The sequence below is a fragment of the Natrix helvetica genome (assembly GCF_964273705.1).
Source record: "Natrix helvetica genome assembly, chromosome: 9".
In the NCBI taxonomy this organism is placed as follows: Eukaryota; Metazoa; Chordata; class Lepidosauria; order Squamata; family Natricidae; genus Natrix; species Natrix helvetica.
Window position 1 is genome coordinate 8303776 of NC_138560.1, and position 24899 is coordinate 8328674.

Sequence of the window (24899 nt, forward strand, 5' to 3'; positions counted from 1 at the left end):
CGGGCGACACCTAGGAGTAGATCCTTCTCTGTGATGGGCCCAACCCTCTGGAATGACCTCCCCCCAGACATTCGAACTACCACCGACCTCCGTTCCTTCCAGCAAAAGTTAAAGACTCACCTGTTTCAATCAGCTGGCCTGGCACTTTCTTAGTTTCACCTCCTGGGGATTTATTCATTTTAATCGGGTTTGGGGTTTTAATAAGCTTTTAATGTACTATATTTATTATTCTATTACAGTCTTATAACCTCCTTCACCTACGTATTTAATTATTTAACTGTTTTGTGTATGTATTTTATAATGCATTTTAGTGACTGTACACCGCCCCGAGTCCTTTCCGGGAGAGGGGGCGGTCTATAAATGTGAATAATAAATAAATAATAAAATAAAAGAAGCTTCCCCATTATTTGACAATTCCCCAAAATGGTGTGCTACAACGTCCTACCTGTCAATGACTTTTTCAGCTTCAAACTCAATAATACATGGGCAAACAATCAATACAAGCTCAAGGTAAACCGCTCCAAACTCGATTGCAGAAAATATGACTTCCGCAACAGAGTGGTCAACGCCTGGAATGCTCTACCCGACTCCGTTGTTACATTCTCTAACCCTCACAGCTTCAACCTTAAATTGTCTACGTGGACCTCACCCCTTTCCTAAGAGGCCTGTAAGGAGGCATGCGTAAGTGCACCAGCATTCCTACCATCCCTGTCCTATTGTCCCCATTTATTCGTACCCATTTCCTGTGTTTGTGTCCATGTCTACACTCATACCTGTTATCTTGTACATGTTTGACAAACTAACTAAAAATAAATAAATAAATAAATTCAGAATGGCTACACAGCCCAGGTACTATTGGTTAGAAGAAATAATTCAGCTAAGGTAACCTCCAGCTGGGTCATTTTATCGAGTCCATTGTTCGTTTGTTTTCCACCGATAACATGACTACGACTTTACTGGAACGATAACCTCTGTTCCTGATCCTCTTGATTACCACGTGGATTTTGGATAGCGAACAAGTTCTTGGCATGACTTTCAGCCAACCGGCATGAGTATAACATGAGGGGAGACCGTCTCCCCTTGCCATTTATGTCATATTTGCCTCTGAAAATGAAAGGCAGAATATACTGCAACAGGGAAGTCCTGAAAATTTGGGGTTAACTTCCGAGATTACTTCATGATTTGTAATGTTGTTCTTAGCCCCTTCTACTTTTAACTTAGGCATATTGGAAGACAATGCCCATCACCTAGGGGTGAAACGCTACTGGTTTGGGCCAGTCCACCCGAACTGGTAGTAAAAAATTCTACTGGTTCAGGCAAAGCGGTAGTAAAAAAAGCTATCAGTTCGCCCAAACCAGTAGTCAAAAAAATGCTACCAGTTCAGGCGAACTGGTATTTCCGACGATTTATATTAGGAAATCCTGCTTTCTAGCTAATAATCGCATGGCATAGTTGATTCCCTCCCCCCCTCGCTATTCTACTTGATCTGACCCAGTCACATCAAGGGGCGCTGGTAGCAGGCTCCGCCCACCCGCTCGGACGTCATCACGCCCACTTTTGATGCTCTGCACACAAGCGGAGGTGGTGCCTGTACTCACATTTATGAACCGGTAGCGAAGGTAAGTAGATTTCACCCCTCCATCACCCCTACCCCAGGTGAGTAATGAATGATGGAGCTTGTAGATCTGGAGAAGGCTGTGGTGGAGAATGAAGGCTCCATAGGATAGTGTCTCTCAACCTTTTAAGCATGGCTGAATGGGAAATTCTGGGAGTTGGAAATCTGCATCTCTTAAAATTGCCAAGGTTGGGGAACATGGGATATAGGTTAAAACCGATTAATGGTTAGAAAAACATCCTGAAGGTATACAGGTACTCCTCGACTTACGACCACAGTTGAGCCCAACATTTCTGTTGTCAAGTGAGGCATTTGTTAAGTGAGCTTCACCCCATTTTGCAACCTTTCTTGCCTTCGTTGCTGAGTGAATAACTGCAGGGGATAAGTTAGCAATCCAGTTGTTAAGAGAATCTGCTCATCAAAAGGTCACAAAATGGGACCACGTGACCTTGTGATACAGCAACGCCGCAACGTCGTAAGGTATGAACCAGTGGCCAAGCATTGGAATTCTGATCACGTGATGGTGGGAACACTACAAAGGTTGTAACTGTGGGGAAATGGTCATAGGTCACCTTTTTCAGTGCCGTTGTAACTTGGAATGGTCCCTAAATAAACTGTTGTAAGTTGAGGACTACCTGTAAACAGCAGCTTCCCAAATTGGGGGTGGGTGGGGGGAATGCAACCCTCAGGGGCAGCTGTTTATGTTGGAAGCTGGGTGGATCAGAAGCGTAAAGATTCCCATGCGGAGTCCTGTGACTCTAATGTAGTGTTTCTCAACCTTGGCGAGTTTAAGATGAGTGGACTTCAACTCCCAGAATTCCCCAGCTGGCTGGGGAATTCTGGGAGTTGAAGTCCACTCATCTTAAACTTGCCAAGGTTGAGAAGCACTGCTCTAGTGGATTTGGGGTCATCTGTATTATTAGCAAGGTGGGCCGTACCCAAGATTAAAGCAAAGGAGCCATTCATTTAGCACAGAGCCCTGTCTGTGTGTGTGTGAGTGAGTGACACATCCCCACATTCAATTGCGGTTTAGTTCTTCCATCAAGCTGGAACAAAGCCATTGTCTTTAGGATGAAAGGGTGAGTTTAAATTAACTTGACGATCCAATAAATACCGTAGGTCTTTCGTTTCCACAGGAGATGAACGGCTAGGAAGGATTTTACATCATCTAGGACAGGGATGGCTCATCTTTTTGTCATTGCGTGCCAAAAGCACCCATAATGCAATGCACGTACGACCCCCCCCCCCCTCACGCCCCGTTTTAGGACTGGAAGGCCACTTGCACCAACCTTTTCTTAAAAACCTCCAGTGTTGTAGCATTCACAACCTCTGGAGGCAAGTTGTTCCACTGATTCATTGTTCTCACTGTCAGGAAATTTCTCCTTAGTTCCAAGTTGCTTCTCTCTTTGATTAGTTTCCACCCATTGCTTTTTGTCCTGCCCTCAAGTGCTTTGGAGAATAGCTTGACCCCCTCTTCTTTGTGGCAACCCCTGAGATATTGGAACTCTGCTATCATGTCTCCCCTAGTCCTTCTTTTCTTTAAACTAGACATACCCAGTTCCTGCAACCGTTCTTAATGTATTTTAGTCTCCAGTCCCCTCATCATCTTTGTTGCTCTTCTCTGCACCCTTTCCAGAGCCTCAACATCTTCAGTTGAGGGCTAAATCCATCCCATTGTTGGCAGATATTGCATAGGTAGGTGCAAGGAAGTGAAAAATGTACCCCTTAAGTTTTGGGCATTGACAATGTTGCGAGCAAAAGCCCTCCACCCCCCACCCCGATCTTCTGGCTGTTGTAACCCCAACACACCAAGGTGGCTTTATTGGTTGAGTAAGGGGTGGGGGTTCCATCCAGAATGACAAACGTCAGCCGCGGCCGCAAGTTGCCGGCACATCGCCTAGGAGTTAGCCTAAGCAGGGGGTAGACTGCTCCTGTGCCGGGAGGCTCCCCCCGAGATCTTCGGCCAAAAGGAGAAACCCAATCGCTGCGGATAGGTTCCCATCCTGATTTCTTGCGGAGGGAGCGGTGTCCGATTCGGGGTGGGGTGGGAGGTACGGGACACACCAGAGGGGTCGTTTGGGAAGCAAGACCCCCTCCCCGGGCGCCTTCTCAGCCAAGGGGGTCGCTTTGCGTTCTTGAGAAGCGGAGAGATCGGAAGCCAAAAGGTTTGAGATTGGCTGCCGCCCCCACCCACCCCCACCCCGTGAAGACGATCCACCTCTCTCTCCCTTTCCACTGGTCCTTCCCTTCCCACGTGAAGCGGAGAGAGAGAGAGAGACTGAGAGACGCGAGAGGCGGAGGGGAAGGGGGGCGCGAACGACGGACGCGCCGGGAAAGGAAAGCCACCCCCACGCAACCCCGCATCTTCGCTCCCATCTTATTTCTCGCCCGCCCAGCCTGGCCGTGCCGCAGTCGCTCTTTCGCTCCGGATCAAGCCTCCTCGGGAGTTGCAGCATCCCCCCACCATGATCACCCCACCGCCGCATCAGGGTGAGCCGCCCCCCTCCCAGCCCCGCTCCCCGGGGAGGCAGACAAGGGATGTGGAAGGGGGGGGGGGACACACCGGGATTCCCTGGAGGGGGCATCCCCCACCACGCTCCGCCAGGCCAGTCATTCCTTGAGGGGGGGGGGGCTAGTGGGGAGAAAAGGGGGGTGAAGCCTCATTTTGGGGTGGGGGGATTGGGATCACTCAACAGCCGCGTTATAGGCGTCTTCCTCCCCAGAATCCGAGGTGGGAAAAGAGAAGTGGCGTTTAGACATCTTCTGCGGGGTTAATCCGGAGGAAGGCTGGCGCTTTTTTCCCGAACGACGCCGGGATGCTGCTCCGAAGCCACTCCGGAATAGCGGAGCGGTCGAACAGGGCGATTTTCCATTTGGGTGGGGGTGGGGGTTGTTGGGCTTGTTTGTTTGAAGACTGCCCCCCCCCCTGGCTTGAAGACTTGGCCCCCCCCGTGGTTTTTTCCCCTTCAAATTCCTTCATTTGTTTTGGGTGAGGGCCTGGGGGGGGGGGGGTTTCCTTCTCTTTTCCCGCAACTTTGCAGGTTTTTTTTAAAAAAATAAAATCACTGCAACTTTCCCTTGGGTCCCCTTGGAATGGTGGGAAGGGTCTCTAGGGACCAGGGGGCTGTTGCAAAGCTGGCTTAGGTTAGGCGTGGTTTGCCTACCGATGATCCCCGAATTGCCTCGGGGTGTGTGGGGGGGTCCGCTGTGGTGCAGTGACCCATACCTCCCTCCCCCATTGGCTTGGGTGTGGTGGGCACAGGTCTGCTGCGGGTTGGGGTGGGGGGAAAGTGGTGCCTTCCCAGCAAAAATAAGCATCCCCAGGAATGCCCAAACGAATGTTCACACAACCCATTTAACCAAGTCAGTTTAAAGACTAACAGCTTTGTTTGTTTGTTTGTTTTGCTCACTGGTCTAAATTGGGTTAATTCCTTGGCAGCTTAGCCTCTGGCTTGTCAGAGGATGGTTCCATGTTTTATGTAGGAAACAGACCAGGGGTTCATTCAAAAACTGGGTGAGGGATGTTGTGGGCATGCAGACAAATTGTGTGCAGAGAAGCAGGGCTTATGCAGTGGACACTGGCAGGTGTGGCTAGTGTGTGTGTGTGTGTGTGTGCATGTGCGAATACATGTAACTACTTGCTTAAAATATATATATCTGAGGCTGCTTAGCTGTTTGTTTGCTCACAGGTAGCTGCAGCCTTGAGGAGGTAGCCTTCGCTTTCCTCTGGCACCCTCCGGGGAATTGCTGCAGAGGCTGAGTTTGCTGGACGTGTTTGCAGGCACAAGCCGGTTCACTGCAGAACTGAACAGCCTGAAGTCATTTCTTCTGCAGCTGCTCTTTGACTGACAGGCCCAGGGATGCTGCCAAGAGAAGAGGCTGGAGGTGGGAGGGAGGTAGACACCTTGATGGCCCTTGGTTTGCAAAAAAAAGGAGATGCCTCCGCCTGTTTGGGCCAAGGATTTGTGTAGAGCCAGGGATATGGAGCTCAGCCTTCGTCTGTGTGGCCTGCTCAGAAGCGCCAAAGTTGTGGTTATGGCTTTGGCTGTGTGTGTGGGTGGATGGTTGGGGGAGCTGCACGAGGGTTGAAGAGACCAGAGGCAGTTGCAAGCTGATGTGGTACAGAGATGAGCTATGCACCTATGAGGAACGTGCATAGGGCAGTAGGCAGAGAGATGGGTTTCCAGCAGATCTCTTAGGAATCTGGCATGAGGGGCGATCGGCTTAAGGATAAGATCAGATGAAGGCAATGTCATGAAGGCAAGCTGCAAACAGAGGTTGCTGAGACATGTTTCTACCACAGTTAGGTAAGGAAAGGCTTTGTGGTGAGCTGTGGTGGCATTGTGGTTAGAATGCAGTATTGCAGGCTAATTCTGCCAACTGCCAACAGTTCGATCCTGACTGGCTCAACTTTGACTCGGCCTTCCATTCTTGTAAAATGAGGACCCAGATGGTTGTGGGCAATCGGTTGACTCTATAAACTGCTTAGAGAGTTGCTGCAAAGCGCCGTGAAGCGATATATAAGTCTAAGAGCTATTGCTATCTTCTGCACTGACCAATGCACTCGCCCGTACCTGCAGAATTTCAGGGCGAAGAGGAAACTTAAGTCCTGACTGAGGAAGTTGGAAGCTGCCATGCTGTGACATCCAAATCAAGGAATCCTCTTTTGCAAGCTAGGAGGGCACCCACAAAATGGGCTTGGAAACCTGGGCTGCCTGAGTTGTGGTGCCTGCGTTGATGAATGGAAGCTATTATTATTTTTGTCACTTTTCCTACTGGGGGAGCTGAACAGGGCCAGAAAAAACCAAAGCTGGCAAATGGCTCTGAATCGCAGATGCAGAGGGTGGGTGGGTGGGTAGGTGGGACCCTAGGTGAGGAAAACTGTGATTGGCTGCATCTCCCACGTTTCACCCAACCAAACTCTTCCCCGTTCCTGTTCGGATTTGGTGCAGTTGTCTCTGTGTGCACATATTCTGCTGTTTGTATGCGTCTGTGAATGGTGTTCTTGCTGGCTTGTGTTTTCGTTGAGTGGGTGTTTGTCAAAGAATGAAGTCTGTGCTTTCTCTGTGTATGTGTGTCAGTTTATAATACGACTTGCTGCGTATTTTGGGGCTGATCCGGCAGCTTCCCCAGGTTCTCTGGAGGGTTAGAGGGATACCTGTCAAGCATCTGCATTCGTTGTTTAGCTCATAAGTTAAGACATTGCAGGGGACATAAAGGCAATTTCCCTCCTGCACTTGCTTCTGTCCTGAGGATACCACACAAATGAGCCTCAGTGAGATGGCTGAACGCTTGATACCCACGGGAGAAGATGTAATTCTCAAGGTTTGATTCTCTGGTCTGAGATGGAAAATATCAGAGATTGCTTTCTCACAATAGGCTATCCTATGACAACGATCTGCTTCTTTTTCTTTGTTTATTTATTTATTCATCGAATTGCCAACTTCCGACCGTTGGGCACGCAATAAATAAAACAGCCAATATATAACAGCTAAAAAAACCACCCCTAAACCCCACAATTGTTTGTTGTTTGCCGCACAAATCTACCTCTTCTACTTTGCAAACTGTAGTTAAGGCCGTGGTGGATTCCTATCGGTTTGGACTGGTTCGGCCGAACTGGTCGCAGCTTTGTGGCCTGGGTTGCTGCCAATTCTTGCCATGCCCCTGAATCGGTTCGCCATCTTGGCTTTTTTTTTTTTTTGCTTCTGCACATGTGTAGAGCAATTTCCGTTGTACTGCGTGCGCGTGCGTGCAAGTATGTATCAAGCGCGTGCAAAGCAACTCACTGGTAGCGGCTGCCGGAACCCACCACTGAGTTAAGGGCATAGTTTGCTGTAGGAATCCAGTTAGTTGTGGTCTGTTCAAGAATCTGTGGGTTACAAAATTAGGGGCTTCATAAGTGACCATTAAAGCCAACGCTTTAATGAATGTCCATTTTTCCTCAATTTTAGCCAAATCATGTATTCCGCCCCTCCCCCTCCAGTCTTTAAAAATAAGTTATGGTTGTATCCACGTAACATGTGGATCAGTTACAGACTAACAGTTGCATGCTCACAAGGCAAGTAAGATGGCTTAGAGTTGACGTTCATTTCTTTCATGGTAGTTTAGGGTTGATACAGTATATAAACCATTTGGTTAGTTTGTACTGCACAAACAGGGACAATGGGCTAATTCAGGAACCAGGAAAATTGTTTTGGGTGAACAAGGTCTATCAGAAGAGTGAATGGCATCTTCTTTTTTTTCATCCCCATAATTCATATTTCAGGCATTATCTGTGAGCATAGATGTACACATTTTCCCCAAGTGATGCATGATTATGGAGGATATTGGGATTGTGCAAACGCCATCCATTCTCACACTCACAAATTCGCTAATTATTTGCTGGGGGGGGCATTGAGTTTATCAAACTTAAAAGCACAATAGCACTTAGACTTATATACTACTTCACAATGCTTTTACAGCCTTCTCTAAGCGGTTTACAGAGTCAGCATATTGCCCTCAACATTCCGGGTCCTCATTTTACTGATCTTGGAAGGATGGAAGGCTGAGTCAACCTTGAGCTGGTCAAGATCGAACTCGTGGCAGTGAGCAGTGAGTTAGCCTGCAATACTGCATTCTAACCACTATGCCACCATGGCTCTCTATGAAAGGATATGCTGTCTCTATGTTGTCTTTGACCTGTGTGATTCACACGGGAAGGTCTTTGGAGTACAACTCTTCTGCTATAGGAGCCACCCAGCATGGCCCCAGTTGTATCACAAGACTTATTTCATTTATTTATTGAATTTTCATGCTGCCCTCCTCACTAAAAGGTTTAGTGGCCTACTAGGATACTAGTCACAGAGTGGATAAGTTGCAAGGGGACATATCTAGAAGAATGGCTACATTTGCATGTTGCCCATAACTTGACTCCACCTGTTAACCTGTTTGCTGGGTTTGTTTACTACAATCCATAAACTAGCCAAGTTGACTGGTGTCGTACAGCAAGCCCAGCCATAGAAATCCTCTAGGTCAGGAGTGTCAAAATCAAGGCCCAGGGCCCAGATTCGGCCTGCGGGGTACTTAGATCTGGCCCACATGGGCACCCTGGAAACAGCGAAGGACCAACCCGCAATGCTTCTGCCAGCGAAAATGGGCTCCCGAGCTCCGTTTTCAGCTGCCACAGCCTCCTGCAACCTTCTGCCAGTGAAAATGGAGCTCTGGAGCTCATTTTCGCTGGCAGAGCGCTAGGGCCACCACAGGCGTCCCCGACAGGAGTGATGTTGAGCTGGCCATGCCCCCCACCCCAGGTCAAAATTAATTCTGATGCAGCCCTCAATGAAATCGAGTTTGACACCCCTGCTCTACGCTGATCTCAGTCATAGAGAACTGCTTCTTTCTGGCATCATGGCCATTTCATACATCATGGGTCGAGGGGAACCTGGCTTGGAATCAAACTGCAGGATTGCAGAACCTGGTTTCTGAAGTAACCCATTTTCGAGGCAGGAATGTTCATTAAATCACTACCTAAGCAAAAGCTGAGATCTGAAGAAGCCTAACCCAGGTCAGCGCTAACCAAACTTCATATAATGTGTGAACGCATTGGCAGTCCAGTAACAGTTGTATAGCTTTGTGCATCATGTCAAATAGTTTTACTCTTTTACCAAGACCGATAAATAACATATTTTACATTTTTTTTTTCATTTTACCAGACTTGATCAACTCAAAAAAATTCTAGCTACAACTATAAACGCTGCAGTGAAATACCTCAAAATAATAAAAACAATAGCTAAAGTAAATCACAATTGTCAATTAAAACCTCCTTGAAGATAGATGTCAGTAAAGTTTGATTCGGGTTTTACTAATCAAATAGCCAGCCAAGTAATTTGGAGCAGCATATTTCCCAGGGCTATAATCAAATTAACACAGATGCATAAAAATAAATGATCTAAAATGCAGCCAATGAGTCTGATTTTCTCTGCTTTGGCACCCATTGAATAATAGATGGAATTCCCCACAAGGAATGGAGGAAGTTTAAACTGCTTAATTTTTAGAAGTTGCTATCAGGTGCACAGGTGGAGAGGAATAGAGTAGCTCCATTACTATCCCCAGAATTAACTCTTTATCTTGTATTGCAAATGATGGGCCCCATTTCAGAAAACAGTCTCTCCTTCAAGTGGTGGTTAAATTAAAATGCTAAATGCTTCTTTGAAAAGAAAAATAAATCAGGAAATAAAGGTGAAGCTGTTTTTTTCTTCCAACCTTACGGTACAGCAAATGGGAGGAAGAGGCTAATTTCCGCTTCTTGATTGACAGGTTCTCCAAAGTTTCAGACAAACCATTCCTCCTAGCGACCAATCTTGTGATGTTCATTCTGCGGCGTTCTAGGCGTGGTGGCCCTGAAGACAGTTTGAGAAACATATGCCCATGCTGTGCGTGTCTGATGTGATGGAAGCAGAGGCCTGGAGGGTACAGTCAAAATATGTCAAACTGACAACTGCAGTGGTGTGATCAAAACCCTGCCTGCTTTTTTCTTTAAAAAAAAAAAGAGAAAGAGAGTTTTGATGGCACCATCCGTTGACACTTGATTACCATATTCTCTGAACAGCTCTGGATGTGAGAATTAGCGGTCACCCCACACCCTTTCCACGCATCCATGGAACATAGTTTCTTGCGGTATAGGGTGCTTGGCTTTTGTGAGTAGGGAATTTCCTTTCCTTTACTCCTTTTATGAGCTGGGGTGGCACAGTAGTGAGAATGCAGTACTGCAGGTTACTTCTGCTGACTGCCGGCTGCCAGCAGTTCGAATCTCACTGGCTCAAGGTTGAGTCATCCTTCCATCCTTCCAAAGGTGTTCATATGTGAGTCCAGATTGTTAGGGGCAAGAGGCTGACTGTAAACCCCTTAGAGAGGGATATAAAGTACTGTGAAGCGGTATCTAAGTCTAAACGCTATGAGTTGCAATACCTGGTGCTGATGTAGCAATAGCAATAACACTTAGGCTTATATACCGCTTTACAGCCCTCTCTGAGTGGTTTACAGAGTCAGCCTTTTGCCCCCAACAATCTGGGTCCTCATTTTACCCACCTCGAAAAGATAGAAGTCAACCTTCAGCTTGGTGAGATTTGAACTGCCAAATTGCAGTCAGCCGGCAGTCAGCAGAAGTAGCCTGCAGTTCTGCACTCTGACCACTGCTCCACAGTGGCTCATGTATGCACATTGCCAGGGGTGCTGTAGAGTCACAAAAATTAAGGTGGCCATGCCAGTGTGACAAATATTATGCCCAGACATCCCTATGTATTACCTTTCTCAAACAGATTCCTATAGACGCAATGGATCAATTTCTGTAATTCCTTATTAGCTAAAATAAACCCTAAATACAGGTAGTCCTTGATTTAAAAGAGCTCATCGTTCAAAGTTACAACGGCACTGGGAAAAAGTAACTTATGACCGTTTTTCACACTTGCGGCCACTGCAGCATTCAGAAGCTTGCAATCAAAGTGGAAGTGTGTGTTTGTTACCAGTGCCAAAGTATTGTTTAGTACCTATCTAGTTATATTTGTGTACACTGTAATAAATGATCCTGGCTTTTTTTTTCCTGCCAAAATAATTTTTATGATCATGGACCAGTCACATTACTAATAACTTTCCAGCCTGCTCCAAAGTTTCCTGCAATGCTGTTGTAAGGAATAATATTAATTGCTTACAATATCTATCTTCAATGTCATTGATAATCTTCATGCTATTTCTGAAATCATTTCGGAAGCCTAAATATCCCCAGAACTCTGGGTGATATTTTGAACTATTTTTGACAGTCAAGGATTCAAATGTGTTTGTTGTGAAGGTCAACTGATCCGTTCTTTTGCTTCTGATATGGCAGGACAATTCTCATTTGTCAGCGTGAAGATATTAAACATTCTTATCAAATCAATCTATTATTTGTATATTTTTTCCTCTTTTTCTTCCGTTCAGTGATGTCTGATCTTTAGAGGCTGCCTAGAAAAGTCCCTGCAGGTTTTTTGGGCAAGCTTTTTCAGAAGCGATTTGCCATTGCCTCCTTCCTAAGGCTAGAGAATGGGAGTGGCCCAAGTTTACGCAGCTGGTGTCTTGTCTAAAGTAGGACTAGAACTCACAGTCTCCCAGTTTTTAGCTTGGTGCCTTAACCATTTAGCTCAGAAATTGGCTCTCATTTGTACCTTAAAAAAGAACTTTAAACCCTCACCTATTGAAAAAAATAATCAGATTAGGGAGTTTTGTGTAAGCAAATTCAGATGAAGAAGATGTGGGAATGATTCAACATAAAGTCCCTTTAACACACTAATTTCTTTCAATCCTAATCTGGACTCAGTGCATCCTAAAGCCAATCCTGTTTCTAAGCAATTCATCACAGGGGCTAAATTTGAATATGTATGAACTAAGAACTAATGGGCTTTCAATGACAAAAAGTAAAAGTCATTATCAAGGAAATTAATAGGGAATTAAGTTTTCTTAAAAAGGTAAAGGTTTCCCTCACACATATGTGCTAGTCGTTTCCAGCTCTAGGGGGCAGTGCTCATCTTCATTTCAAAGCCGAAGAGCCAGGGCTGTCCGAAGACGTCTCTGTGGTCATGTGACTGGCATGACTAAATGATGAAGGTGCATGGAGCGCTGTTACCTTCCCACCACAGTTGGTTTCTATTTTTCTACTTGCATTTTTTACATGTTTTCGAACTGCTAGGTTGGCAGAAGCTGGGACAAGTAACGGGAGCTCACTCCATTATGTGGCGATAGGGTTTCGAACCGCTGAACTGACTACCTTTCGATCGACAAGGTCAGCGTCTTAGCCACTGAGCCCCCATACGTTTTCTGAGGTGAAGCCAAATTATTTCAAGTGGTACACAGGTAGTCCTTGACTTATAACCATTCATTTAGTGATTGCTTGAATTTGAAGTGGCCGTTTTTCACACTTACGGCAGCTGCATGGTCCCATGATCAGAATCCAGCTGCTTGGCAACTAGTTCATACTTATGGCAGTTGTAGTGACGCAGGGTCATTTGGTTATCTTTTGTGACTTTCCCACAAGTGAAGTCAATGGGAAAGCCGGATTCACTTAACGACCGTGTTACTAACTTAACAACTTCAGGGTTTCCTTTAACTGTGGCAAGGAAGGTCATAAAATGGAGCTAAACTCACTTAACAACTGTCTGGCTTAGCAACAGAAATTTGGGACTCAATAGTGGCCATCAGTCAAGGATGACCTGTTCCATTATACCCTGTTTCCCTGAAAATAAGATCTTCCCGGATAACAAGCCCAAACAGGCTTTTGAGCACATGCACTAAAATAAGCCCGCCCCTAAAATATTTACCTGCATGTGCAGCCGATCCCCACCATTTCCTGGGGTGGAAGGAGGGAACATGCCCCTTGCACCCCACATCCACCTGCCATCCATGCAGAAGAGCCTCGCAGAGGCCACTCCCGCAAACCCTAGCTACCGCGCTCCTTCTCTTAGTGGCGGCCGCAAAAAGAGCAGTAGACCCAGCGATGCTAGGGCTGGCGAGAGAGTGCCAGGAACAGAGACAGAACTTTGGAGGCCAAGGTTAAGGGGCCTCAAAAATAATAAGCACCCTGAAAATAAGGCCAAGCGCTTATTTCAGGGGTCAAAAGAAAATCAGTCCCTGTCTTATTTTCGGGAAAACACGGTAGTATACAAGTGGCAGCCACATCTCTCTTGGTACCTATAAGCAGGTGTTACCCCCCTGAGAGTTGTTTTACCCCCAAGAGAAACTACCTTAAGTTGTTGTCAGATTCAAGACACACATTTTCTGATTACAAACATCCCCTGCTGCCTTGTGTCTGACCAGTCAGCATGCCAATCACAAAAAGAAACCTTAACTAACCCATCAACAACTTTTCATTTTCATTTTAAGGTCTTGGGATGGGCTGGCCTGGAGCCCCCTCTCCCACATCCAGACTTCTGAACCTGGTTCACACCTAGCAAAAGTGTGAAGCGCGTTGCAGCATTGCAGAGTACCCATTTTCTTTTCTCCCTTGAGAGGCAGAGATGACCGAATGGCGGTGTGTCACGATGTGGCATCGTGGAGAAATGCAATTCAGGGGGCAGATAATGCCACCGGGCTTCCCTGGCCAGGCTTTTAACAGCAAAAATAAATAAATCTAATACTCTGCTCTGGGAAATGCCACTCCCTTTTCCTCTTTCTCTGCTGCTGCATCAGTCTGTCTGCAGAGTATTTCTCTGGCCGGCTTCCAGATCTTTCTTGTTTGGAAAGCTCAGCTGCTGAATCGATTAGGGAGAACTTGTCCCGCACCAAAGTCTCAGCTGACGTCTGGATTTCTTGGAGACCGCAGATGACGGGAAGGGAAAAAAAACCCCAGAAGGGTCTCTAAATGTTCCAGAGCACATCTCAAGACGACAGTGGCAGATTTGGGGGTAGGGGTGGGGCAGTCTGAACCAAGGACCAAGGTGGAATAAAACTGAGATGGAATTGATGGATGGTGATTAGAAGGAGTAGGTGGCTCAGTGGCTAAGACCTGAGCTTGTCAATCAGAAAGGTTGGCAGTTTGGCGATTCAAATCCCTAATATAGGTCTCTTTGCGTGAGCAGGGAGTTGGACTAGATGACCTCCAAGGTACCTTCCAACTCTGTTACTGTTTAGGACCCTCAGTTTGGGGGTGAAGTTTTCTGCAAACAGTTTGCCTTGGAGGCAGCCCTGGGAAGAACTTCAGCATCCTGCTTTCTCCTGACTGTTCCTAACTCTGGCAGCGGATTTAAGGCGCTGCGCCTGCTTTACGCAGTATCCCGTCTCCATGGCAACTCCCCCCTCCATCCTCTGCATTGGAGTTTGCATTATTCAACCACAGTCCCAAGCAGCTGCAGCTTGCCCTCAATCTTGTCTTTAGCACTTGGAGGTTTCTCCCGACTTTCTTATTTATTAATTATTCATTAATCATTTCTCTGCAAGAATAGTAAACCAGCATTGGTTAGTTGCGAAATCGTGCCCAACCCATTGTGACCCCATGGACAACGTTCTTCCAGGCCTTCCTGTCCTCTGCCATCCTCTGGAGTCCATTTAAGCTCATGCCGACTGCTTTGGTGACTCCATTCAGCCACCTCATTCTCTGTCATCCCTTTCTTCTTTTGCCCTCCATCTTTCCCAGCATCAGGCTCTTCTCCAGGGAGTCCTTCCTCCTCACCATGTAGCCAAAGTATTTGAGTTTCCTCTTCAGGATCTGGCCTTCTAAAGAGCAGTCAGGGTTGATCTCCTCTAGGACTGACCGGTTTGATTGCCTTGCAGTCCAAGGGACTCGCAGGAGTTTTCTCCAGCACCAAAGTTCAAAGGCCTCCATTCTTTGGAGCTCAGCCTTCCTTATGGTCCAACTTTCACAGTCATACAGCCAGTACGCACAGCCAGCAAACCAGCATTGATAATGTTTCTAAAGCATGTCATGAAAGATGCAGGTTGGTGTGTTTAAGAGATGGGGTGGCTTTGATTTTTTTTAATTTGACTTACAACAGTTCATTTAGTGACTGTTCAAAGTTATAGCACTGAAAAAAGTGACTTATGACCCTTTTTCACACTTGCAGCATCCCCATAGTCACGTGATTAAAAAATCGGACACTTGGCAATAGGCTCACATTTATGACGGTCGCAATGTCTCGGAGTCCCTTTTTGTGACCTTTTGACAGACAAAGTCAATGGGGAAGCCAAATTCATTTAACAACCATATTGCTGACTTAACAACCTGCAGTGATTCATTTAGCAACTTTGGCAAGAAAGGGGGTAAAATGGGGCAACATTCACCTAACAAATGTTTCACTCAGCAACAGACATTTTTGGTCGTACGTCGAGGACTAGCTGTATCTATTTATTAAATTATTATGCTGCCCATCTCCCTTATAAGATGATTCTGGGCATCTAAATGAAGCCTTGAGTTTTACTATAAGATACGATTCCTGCCCTGGGCAAGGAGTTGGACTAGATGATCTCCAAGATCCCTTTCAACCTGGACATTCCTGCGTTGTCTGATTCTGTGAAAGGAGTTAGGGGTTCCCAGATCAATCCAACCCAAAAAAGGATGAAATGAAATAAAATTCTACTTATATATTGTTCGGGATCCAGAAGGCATGAGTCTGCTCCCTTGTCAGCTGTTGCAGGTAGACCTCGACTTACGACCACGATCGAGCCCAAATTTCTGTTACTAAAGGAGATATTTGTGAAGTGCTCCATTTTGCTCTGTTTTATGACATTTCTTGCCACAGTTAAGTCAATCTCTGCAGTTGATAAGTTACCCAGTTTCCCTGAAAATAAGACCTCCCCGGATAATAAGCCCAATTGGGCTTTTGAGTGCATGCACTGAAATAAGCCCTCCCCTGAAAATAAGCCCTACCTGAAAATATTGCAACACAGCAGCAGCCATGAGGTGACCACGCTCTCCGCCTCCTGCAGCTCAGAGATAATAAGATCTCCCCGAAAATAAGGCCAAGCGCTTATTTTTGGAGGTCAAAAGAAAATAAGACCCTGTGAAAGAGGGGAGGGAAGCTGCCTTTGCTGCGAACTGCAAGAATTCTAAGAGGGAGAAGAATTTTCATGATTTAGCCTGAAATTAGGATTATGCCTGAAATGTTATGAATGGGGCAAGGGCAGCCCTGGCGGTGAGAAGACAGATGGAAAGTCCTTGGAGGCAAAGGCTGGACGTGTCAAGCCTGTAGTTATGTTCTTTTTAGGATCTTTGGCCTGCCACACTTTCTAATAATTTTCTATGCTGTTTCATTAGTGTAGTAGTTGGGAGGGGAGAATAGAAAGGAGTAGGATTGTAGAAAGTATTGTTGACATTCTTTTATAGAAGCCAAGGTCATCTTTTGTCTTCGCACCTCGACACCTGACCGGAACCAGAGGGGTGTAGATGCCAGCGTGGAAGATGATGATTGGAACATGTGATGGATTTGTGGGTGTGGGGATAAGATCATGAACTTTCAACTGAGTGGAATTCCAGGATGCAAATCAGAGTTGGAATTTTTCCATAGAGGTGCTAACTTGCCTGTAGAATGAATTGGACCTTTAAGGATGTTTTGCCTTGGACAATGATTTATTTCTGCATGGTATTTAGAACCCTAACAGGATGTCTGGAGGGTGCTTTGGCCAAGGAGCTTTCTATTAAATGTCAAGAATGTTCTTTTCTATGCCCTTATATAGGGATGCAAGAAAAATGTTGGCAAAATGAGTTTTTTTTTTAAAAAAAAAACTATAGGAAAGTTTTTCAGAGGAAAGAGAGAGATTCCTTTGCCTGGGGAAAAAAAATTGGTTACAAGGAATAGGATGGATTGGGAGAACAGGGGAATCAGAGGAGGGCTGCTGATGTGTCCCAATGAATTCTGGAATCCGCCCCCCCCCTTCCCCATTGGAAGGACATTCAGCCAAGGAAGAAAATCATCCTGACTTTCCCCTTAACGGGCAAGTCGTGTAGAAAACAAGCTGCCCAAACAAGTAAGATTACAGATGGCTGAAAGATACCTTGGTTTATGTCTGTGCAAACCACCAAGAGGGAACAATTAAAGACATAGGAGCTGCATGGGACACAGCAAGCTATGTTTGGGTAGTTAGAAGAGGGGCTGGCATAGAATTCACTGAGATTATGGTGTAATCTCAGAAAAATGAGTTAATTCAAAAATAGGCTAATTGCACGGGGAGGGTGCAAGTCCCGTTATATCCTCCCAGCAGATACAGATGTCAGAATATGACTTTTAGATTAGAAATATTTATAGAAACCTCTGGTTTCCTTTCCTCAGTTTGGGTGCTTTGAAGTGCATTACATAAAGATTGTGGGAAGTTGATTTGGGTGAAAAGGGCACCAAAAGGAGATTCTTGCATTTTGAGATAGATAGATAGATAGATAGATAGATAGATAGATAGATAGATAGATAGATAGATAGATAGAAGTTATTATGTGATGTAATGACTTGCACAGTCAATCATTTCTGATAAGAAACAGTTCATTCTACCGTATAACTCAGAATGCAGGTACAGCTGGCAAACCAAATAAACACAGTGACAAGATAGATGATAGATAGATAGATAGATAGATAGATAGATAGATAGATAGATGATAGATAGATAGATAGATAGATGATAGATAGATAGATAGAAAGATAGATAGATAGATAGATAGATAGATAGATAGATAGATAGATAGAAGTTATTATGTGATGTAATGACTTGCACAGTCAATCATTTCTGATAAGAAACAGTTCATTCTACCGTATAACTCAGAATGCAGGTACAGCTGGCAAACCAAATAAACACAGTGACAAGATAGATGATAGATAGATAGATAGATAGATAGATAGATAGATAGATAGATAGATAGATAGATGATAGATGATAGATAGATAGATAGAAAGATAGATAGATAGATAGATAGATAGATAGATAGATAGATAGATAGATGATAGATAGGGATAGAGATAGATAGATAGAGATAAATGGATAGAGATAGATAGATAGATAGATAGATAGATAGATAGATAGATAGATAGATAGATAGATAGATAGATAGATGATAGATGATAGATAGATGATAGATAGATAGATAGATAGATAGATAGATAGATAGATAGATAGATAGATGATAGATGATAGATAGATAGATAGAAAGATAGATAGATAGATGATAGATAGATAGATAGATAGATAGATAGATAGATAGATAGATAGATAGATAGATAGATAGATAGAAGTTATTATGTGATGTAATGACTTGCACAGTCAATCATTTCTGATAAGAAACAGTTCATTCTACCGTATAACTCAGAATGCAGGTACAGCTGGCAAACCAAATAAACACAGTGACAAGATAGATGATAGATAGATAGATAGATAGATAGATAGATAGATGATAGATAGATAGATAGAAAGATAGATAGATAGATAGATAGATAGATAGATAGATAGATGATAGATAGATAGGGATAGAGATAGATAGATAGAGATAAATGGATAGAGATAGATAGATAGATAGATAGATAGATAGATAGATAGATAGATAGATAGATAGATAGATAGATAGATGATAGATAGATAGATAGATAGATAGATAGATAGATGATAGATGATAGATGATAGATGATAGATGATAGATAGATGATAGATAGATAGATAGATAGATAGATAGATAGATAGATAGATAGATAGATGATAGATAGATAGATAGATAGATGATAGATAGATAGATAGATAGATAGATAGATAGATAGATAGATAGATAGATAGATAGATGATAGATGATAGATGATAGATAGATAGATAGATAGATAGATGATAGATAGATAGATAGATAGATAGATAGATAGATAGATAGATAGATAGATAGATAGATGATAGATAGATTGATTTGGTTCTTCGTAGCAATAACTGAAGCTGGATATTTCACTCGACAAATGATTTTAAATCCAGGACTGTCTGTACTGCTTCTATCAAAGCTCGCAGACCTTCCAATTTAATTTTGTTCTCGTTTTAAGTTCAGTTCCACGATGTCCTAATTGGGTTTTCAGATGCCAATCCTTGGGAGCCAGGCTGGCAGCGTTCATGCAAAGAACGGCCATCTTGGGAGAATCCCAAGGAGGGGGATTTCTATATTAAATGCTGCCCCCTCCCCTCCCCTCCCCCACAACCACCAGCAATACAAAAATACCATTTTGTTCTTTGATTGCCCTAGCACAAACAGGGTTAAAACTGCAGAAAATCTCAAGTGTAAAGATAACTGAAGTGGGATGTCTAGAGTTAAGCAGAAATATTCTGCACTGTAACGTTTTCTCAAAAGTCCCATTTCTCTAGGATGTTGGCCAACTGTTCCTAACTTCATTGCTGATTTCCAAAAGCAGATTTTATTGGCTGGCCTCATCCAGCAAGTCATGTGCAAATGACTTTTTAAGACTATACTAAGGGGGGGGGGAAACAACCTTCAACAAGATGAAAAATATCTACTGTAAGCTTACCAGCAGCCACTAGATTTTTAACTGACTTAATAGGAATAGTACTTAGATTTATATGCCACTCGATTGTGCTTTACAGCAATCTCTGAGCGGTTTACAGAGTCAGCCTACTGTCCCTGGGTCCTCATTTTACCTGACCTCCAATCTGGGTCCTCATTTTACCTGACCTCAGAAGGACGGAAGGTTGAGTCAACCTTGAGTGAACTTGTCAGGATCAAACTCCAGGCTGTGGGCAGAGTTAGCCTGCGATATTGCATTCTAACCACTGTACCACCGTGGATCTTTTAAAATCTATTGTGAGCCAGTTTGATGTTAATGGTTTAAGGCATCAAACCTGAATCCAGGAAACCGTGAATTCGAGTCCTGCGTTAAGCATGAAGCTAACTGGGTAACCTTGGGCCAGTTAGTCTCTCTTAGCCCTAGGAAGGAGGCAATGGCAGACCATTTCTGAAACTTTATCAAGAAAACTGCCGGGACTTGTCTGGGCAGTCATCAGGAGTCAAGACTGATTGGCAGGTATACACAAACATACACAAAAGTTAAATCCATTAGGTAAATGAAGCCATTGTATCTCATTAGCTGCTGTTACATCCAGTCAAGAAAGCATTGCCAATATCAAGCCAAAAGTAGAGAGCTACCAGCAGCTTTAGATCTTTTAAAGATAATTGTATATCTTTTGACTGGGGTGGTGTAGTGGCCTAGAGATGGAGCTCTCGCCTCACAATCAAGAGACTGTGAGTTCGATCCTAGGTAGAACCAGATATTTCACACTGAGAATATATCCATTGAACAAAACTCCTCATTGGTGACAAGAAGAGTGTCCGGCCATTAAAATACTCTACTAGCTCCATTCAGTTGCCCAGACTAGTGGGGTCATTTAAAGAAGATGATGATGTATCTTTTGACTAGATATTGATTGGATCCTTGTATGGATGCGACAACAGCTATTAAAACAGAGAATAGCAATACTGGGTTTTCTTAATGTAAGCTTGGGGTTTAAAGCAATATTTCTCAACCTTGGCCACTTGAAGATGTGCGGACTTCAGCTCCTCGAATTCCCCAGCCAGTTTAATGTAGTGTGTGAATCTACCCTGGTGAAATGAGAGAACTTAATTTTGAAACATTGTTCATATTTGGATGGATAACCAACATACCTGGGTTTCAACAGGTCGGTTGAAAAGCTAAGATTGATTTGCACGGCTTGCAAATCTTGATTAATTTGAACCTTGGGAAGATTTTACAGTGCCAGCCCAGTGTTCTTCATTAGCTTCTAATTCAATGATCAGCATGAATCTAGCAGAGGGGCCAATTCAGTAAATTAGTCAAAATTGTTATATGAACTCATTCATTAAACAGCCTTAATATTCTCGGGAAACGGAGAACTGCAGCCAGCAGCTCTGCCTTTATTTAATTATTAAACAAATTTAGTTTAACTCATGCACAGTGACACACCTATTTCATACACACATGAGGTTAAACCTATTTTAGGACCTTACAGTTTGGCCTTTTATGTTCCTACTTTGGTGTGTGGTGAGAAAACAGCCGTTGGTTTTTGACAATCACAGTCAGACGTTTAGCCCGTGAGCTTCCTAAATTCAACAATACCATTGACCCAGCTCAGAGCCTCCACCGTGAAAGCTCATTCAGCTTCTTTGAGCAAGTGGGACTAACTTAAGGGGCACGGCAGAAGTGTTAAAAGAATTTGTTGCATTGTTTTATGCATTGTTTTTAGAAATTTATTTATTTATCGATTGGCCACCCATCCTATGAGAATATCTAAGACAGGGGTGTCCAAACTTGGGAACTTTAAGACTTGTGGACTTCAACTCCCAGAATTCCCCAGCCAGCATGGCTGGCTGGGGAATTCTGGGAGTTGAAGTCCACAAGTCTTAAAGTTCCCAAGTTTGGACACCCCTGATCTAAGACTATCGTATATGTAAGACTAATGCACCCACCAGTTTTGGGGACATGGCTGCTTTTGTATTTGTTCATTCTTTCTGTGTAGAGATTGTCCAGATTGTCCAGTCGAGAGGGAACTTTAGAATAGAATAACAGAGTTGGAAGGGACCTTGGAGGTCTTCTAGTCCAACCCCCTGCCTAGGCAGGAAACCCTACACCACTTCAGACAAATGGTTATCCAACATCTTCTTAAAAACCTCCAGTGTTGGAGCATTCACAACTTCTGGAGGCAAGTTGTTCCGCTGATTCATTGTTCTCACTGTCAGGAAATTTCTCCTTAGTTCTAAGTTGCTTCTCTCCTTGATTATTTTCTCTCCATTGTTTCTTGTCCTGCCTTCAGCTGCTTTGGAAAATATCTTGACCTCCTCTCTGTGGCAGCCCCTCAAATATTGGAACACTGCTATCATGTCTCCCCTGGTCCTTCTCTTCACTAGACTAGCCATGCCCAGTTCCTGCAACCATTCATCGTACGTTGTAGCCTCCCGTCCCCTAATCATCTTTGTTGCTCTTCTCTGCACTCTTTCTAGAGTCTCCACATCTTTTCTACATTGTGGCAATGGAGTAATGGAGCACTGCTGATAGATGAATGGATTGAATGATGAATGAGGTTAAACATTGCAATAGTGTTGCCCTAAGGGCAGAGCTGCGATTTGGATCTGTTGGCAGGTTAGGACAGTGTTTCTCAAACTTGGCGACTTTAAGTCCTGTGGACTTCAACTCCCAGAATCCCCCAGCCAGCATAGCTGGCTGGGGAATTCTGGGAGTTGAAGTCCACAGGACTTAAAGTCGCCAAGTTTGAGAAACACTGGGTTAGGATTACGTGCTTTTGTTTACTTCTGGAAATCAAGGAAATTGAAGAGATGCGAGAAACCAATGAATCCAACCAGATATGATTAACTCCAGTGCCACCTAGCTTCCAAACGATGGTATGGCACTATCCATGCAAAGCAGGTGAATGAACCCAGAAGAATGGTGTTTAAGCCAAAGTTTTTAGGATAAACATAAGGAACAACTTCTCCCAATCAATACTCAACCCAAACAAAGTGATTGAAATAAAATATTCAGCGGCTTTGCTTGGTCACTGAATGTTGACTCTCTGCTCTCTTTACTCCTCAGAAACCAGCCAGCCCGTCGACCCCTTCACTTATGGTGAGTGGTGTTAATTGAAAAGTTGCAAATATTGGTCCGCATGGGTGAAAGGAGGTTTGGAGTTTCTTTCTTCAAGAAATGAAGAAATATGGTATGGCTTGCAGTGATGGGTGGACAACCCAGGATGTTCCTGATGGGAATATGCTGAAAGGGTCACGAACATCTGACTTTTTTTTTTTTTAAAAAAAAAATTTTTATCGGTTTTCTATTGTTTACATTTTGTTAGTGCTTAATAAACCTTGTGTTGTCTGGGTTATTTTATATGCAAAGCAGATTGCTTTGACATACAGATGACATTCTTATTCTCCACCCCTTTTTTCCAACCTCTGGTAGAATAAGTTCCAGGTTTGATAACGTTCTGTGTCTTCTTCCTGTTCAATGTGAGTCTGCCCATTTCTGCACCATCCTGTATCTTCCTAATTATCTCTTGGTCTCGTGGTATTTCTTCATGTTTCTAGCATTGTGCAAACATAATCCTCGCTGCTGTTAATACATGCAATATTAAGTATATATTTTGTTTATCACATTTTTCTGGTGTTATACCCAATAGGAAAAAAAAGTTCAGATTTAAAATCTACCTGTTTGTCCTAGCATCTTTTCACAAACACCTGACTTTGGAACCTCCCTATTTCCCCTTACAGACTACGATACATTGCGCTTGGTGGGGATGATCTTGGCCAGCATCCTATTTGTGCTGGGGATCTTGATAGCACTGAGTGAGTAACCTTTTTTTTTAATTGATGCCTGCTTTTTTTTATGCATGCTTGGATCTGACTTTGATTGGCCCCTAGAAATCCCATCCTGATTTCTTCTCTTACTCCTAACTCCTGAATTCCTTGGGGGAAAAAATCCTTTGTATATGTACGTATGGATGTGTTCATGAGTACCGTTTGCACGCTTGTTACTGAAGTACAAAAACGTTCCCCATTGCAGAGTCCCCCTTTTTTGTGTTTCTTATTAAAAAATGCAAATGGGAAAAACAAATTTCTCAAATATATACTGGTTCAAATCCCAGTAAGGGTATGGCTAGCTGATGAGAGCTAAATAGCTTGAATATATTGCATATATATATTCTAAATCTTCTGGGGCCCCTCTCTTCCTCCCTGAATTCTGAAGATATGAGTGCACATGCTCCTGTCCACACATCTTATTTATATTCCCCATCCTGGACCTCCTGATTGCATTACCTGAGCCTTGTTTCTTCCTGTCTCACTTTACCCCTTTCTCTTTTGCAGGTAAAAAATTCAAATGCAACAAATCAGATCCTGGGTAAGTACTCCTTCCTTCCTTTTCCCTTTTCCTTCCTTCCTTCCTTCCTTCCTTCCTTCCTTCCTTCCTTCCTTCCTTCCTTCCTTCCTTCCTTCCTTCCTTTCCCCTTTTCCTTCTTCCATCCTTCCTTTTCCCTTTTCCTTCTTCCTACCTTCTTTTCCATTTTCCTTCTTCCCTCCCTTCTTTTTTCCTTCCTTTTCCTTCCTTCTTTCCCCTTTTTCTCCCTCCCTCCTTTTTTCCTCCCTTCCTTCTCCCTTCCTTCTTTTCCTTTTGACTCCCTCCCTCCCTTCCTTCTTTTCCCTTTTCCTCCCTCCCTCCCTTCTTTTTTCCTCCCTCTCTCCCTCAACCCAGTTCTGTTACCCCTGAAATATTCTTCCCTTGGGTTATCTTCATTGATCTCCTTCGTGTTTCTTCTCTTCTGCAGATTGTCAGATCCCAGGGCGGCAGGGAAAACTACCAGTAAGTGTTGCAACATTGGGGGAGAGGAAGGCTCTGGAAAAGGGCCCCCTCACTGGCCTGCTTGTACAACTCTGCATAGTTTTACCTGGGGTTGTGTTAACATTGCATGTTTAGCCTGGATTTTGACTCGGTGCAGAACTAGCCCCGGGGGGAAGCATTCACACAGCATGCCAGTTTAGCATCATGTAGAAATGGTAACGCTGCAACCTGATTAAATGCGTTGAGTGGACGTACATTAGGAAGTAAGGAAGTGTTTTATTGTTGCAACCATAGGTCGTGACAATGCAACACAGAATAAATAAGAGTAAAGTAATAAAGGGTTTTAGATACAAAGTGGGCAAAACGTGGTGAAACCAGGACTGTGAATGAGAAATGGGAAATAAAATTCTGAATTTAAATGGCAACAAAAGCAGAAAACTGATTGCTAACAGTTGGAAACATCCCTGCAAGAAGATAATGCAACAGTTTGAAATCAGAACTGT

General features: G+C 44.0%; 1 protein-coding gene across 1 annotated transcript; it reads left to right on the forward strand.

Annotated features, from left to right (window-relative positions):
* Positions 1 to 2048: 2048 nt before the first annotated feature.
* On the forward strand, positions 2049 to 23413 carry LOC309396510 (uncharacterized protein; the record flags this gene model as incomplete). The annotated part of the gene is made up of 4 exons (XM_081961670.1): positions 2049 to 2138; positions 3916 to 4105; positions 22657 to 22689; positions 23331 to 23413. The coding sequence occupies 4 exons, from the start codon at positions 2049 to 2051 to the stop codon at positions 23411 to 23413; spliced, it is 396 nt and encodes a 131-aa protein (XP_081817796.1).
* Positions 23414 to 24899: the final 1486 nt, after the last annotated feature.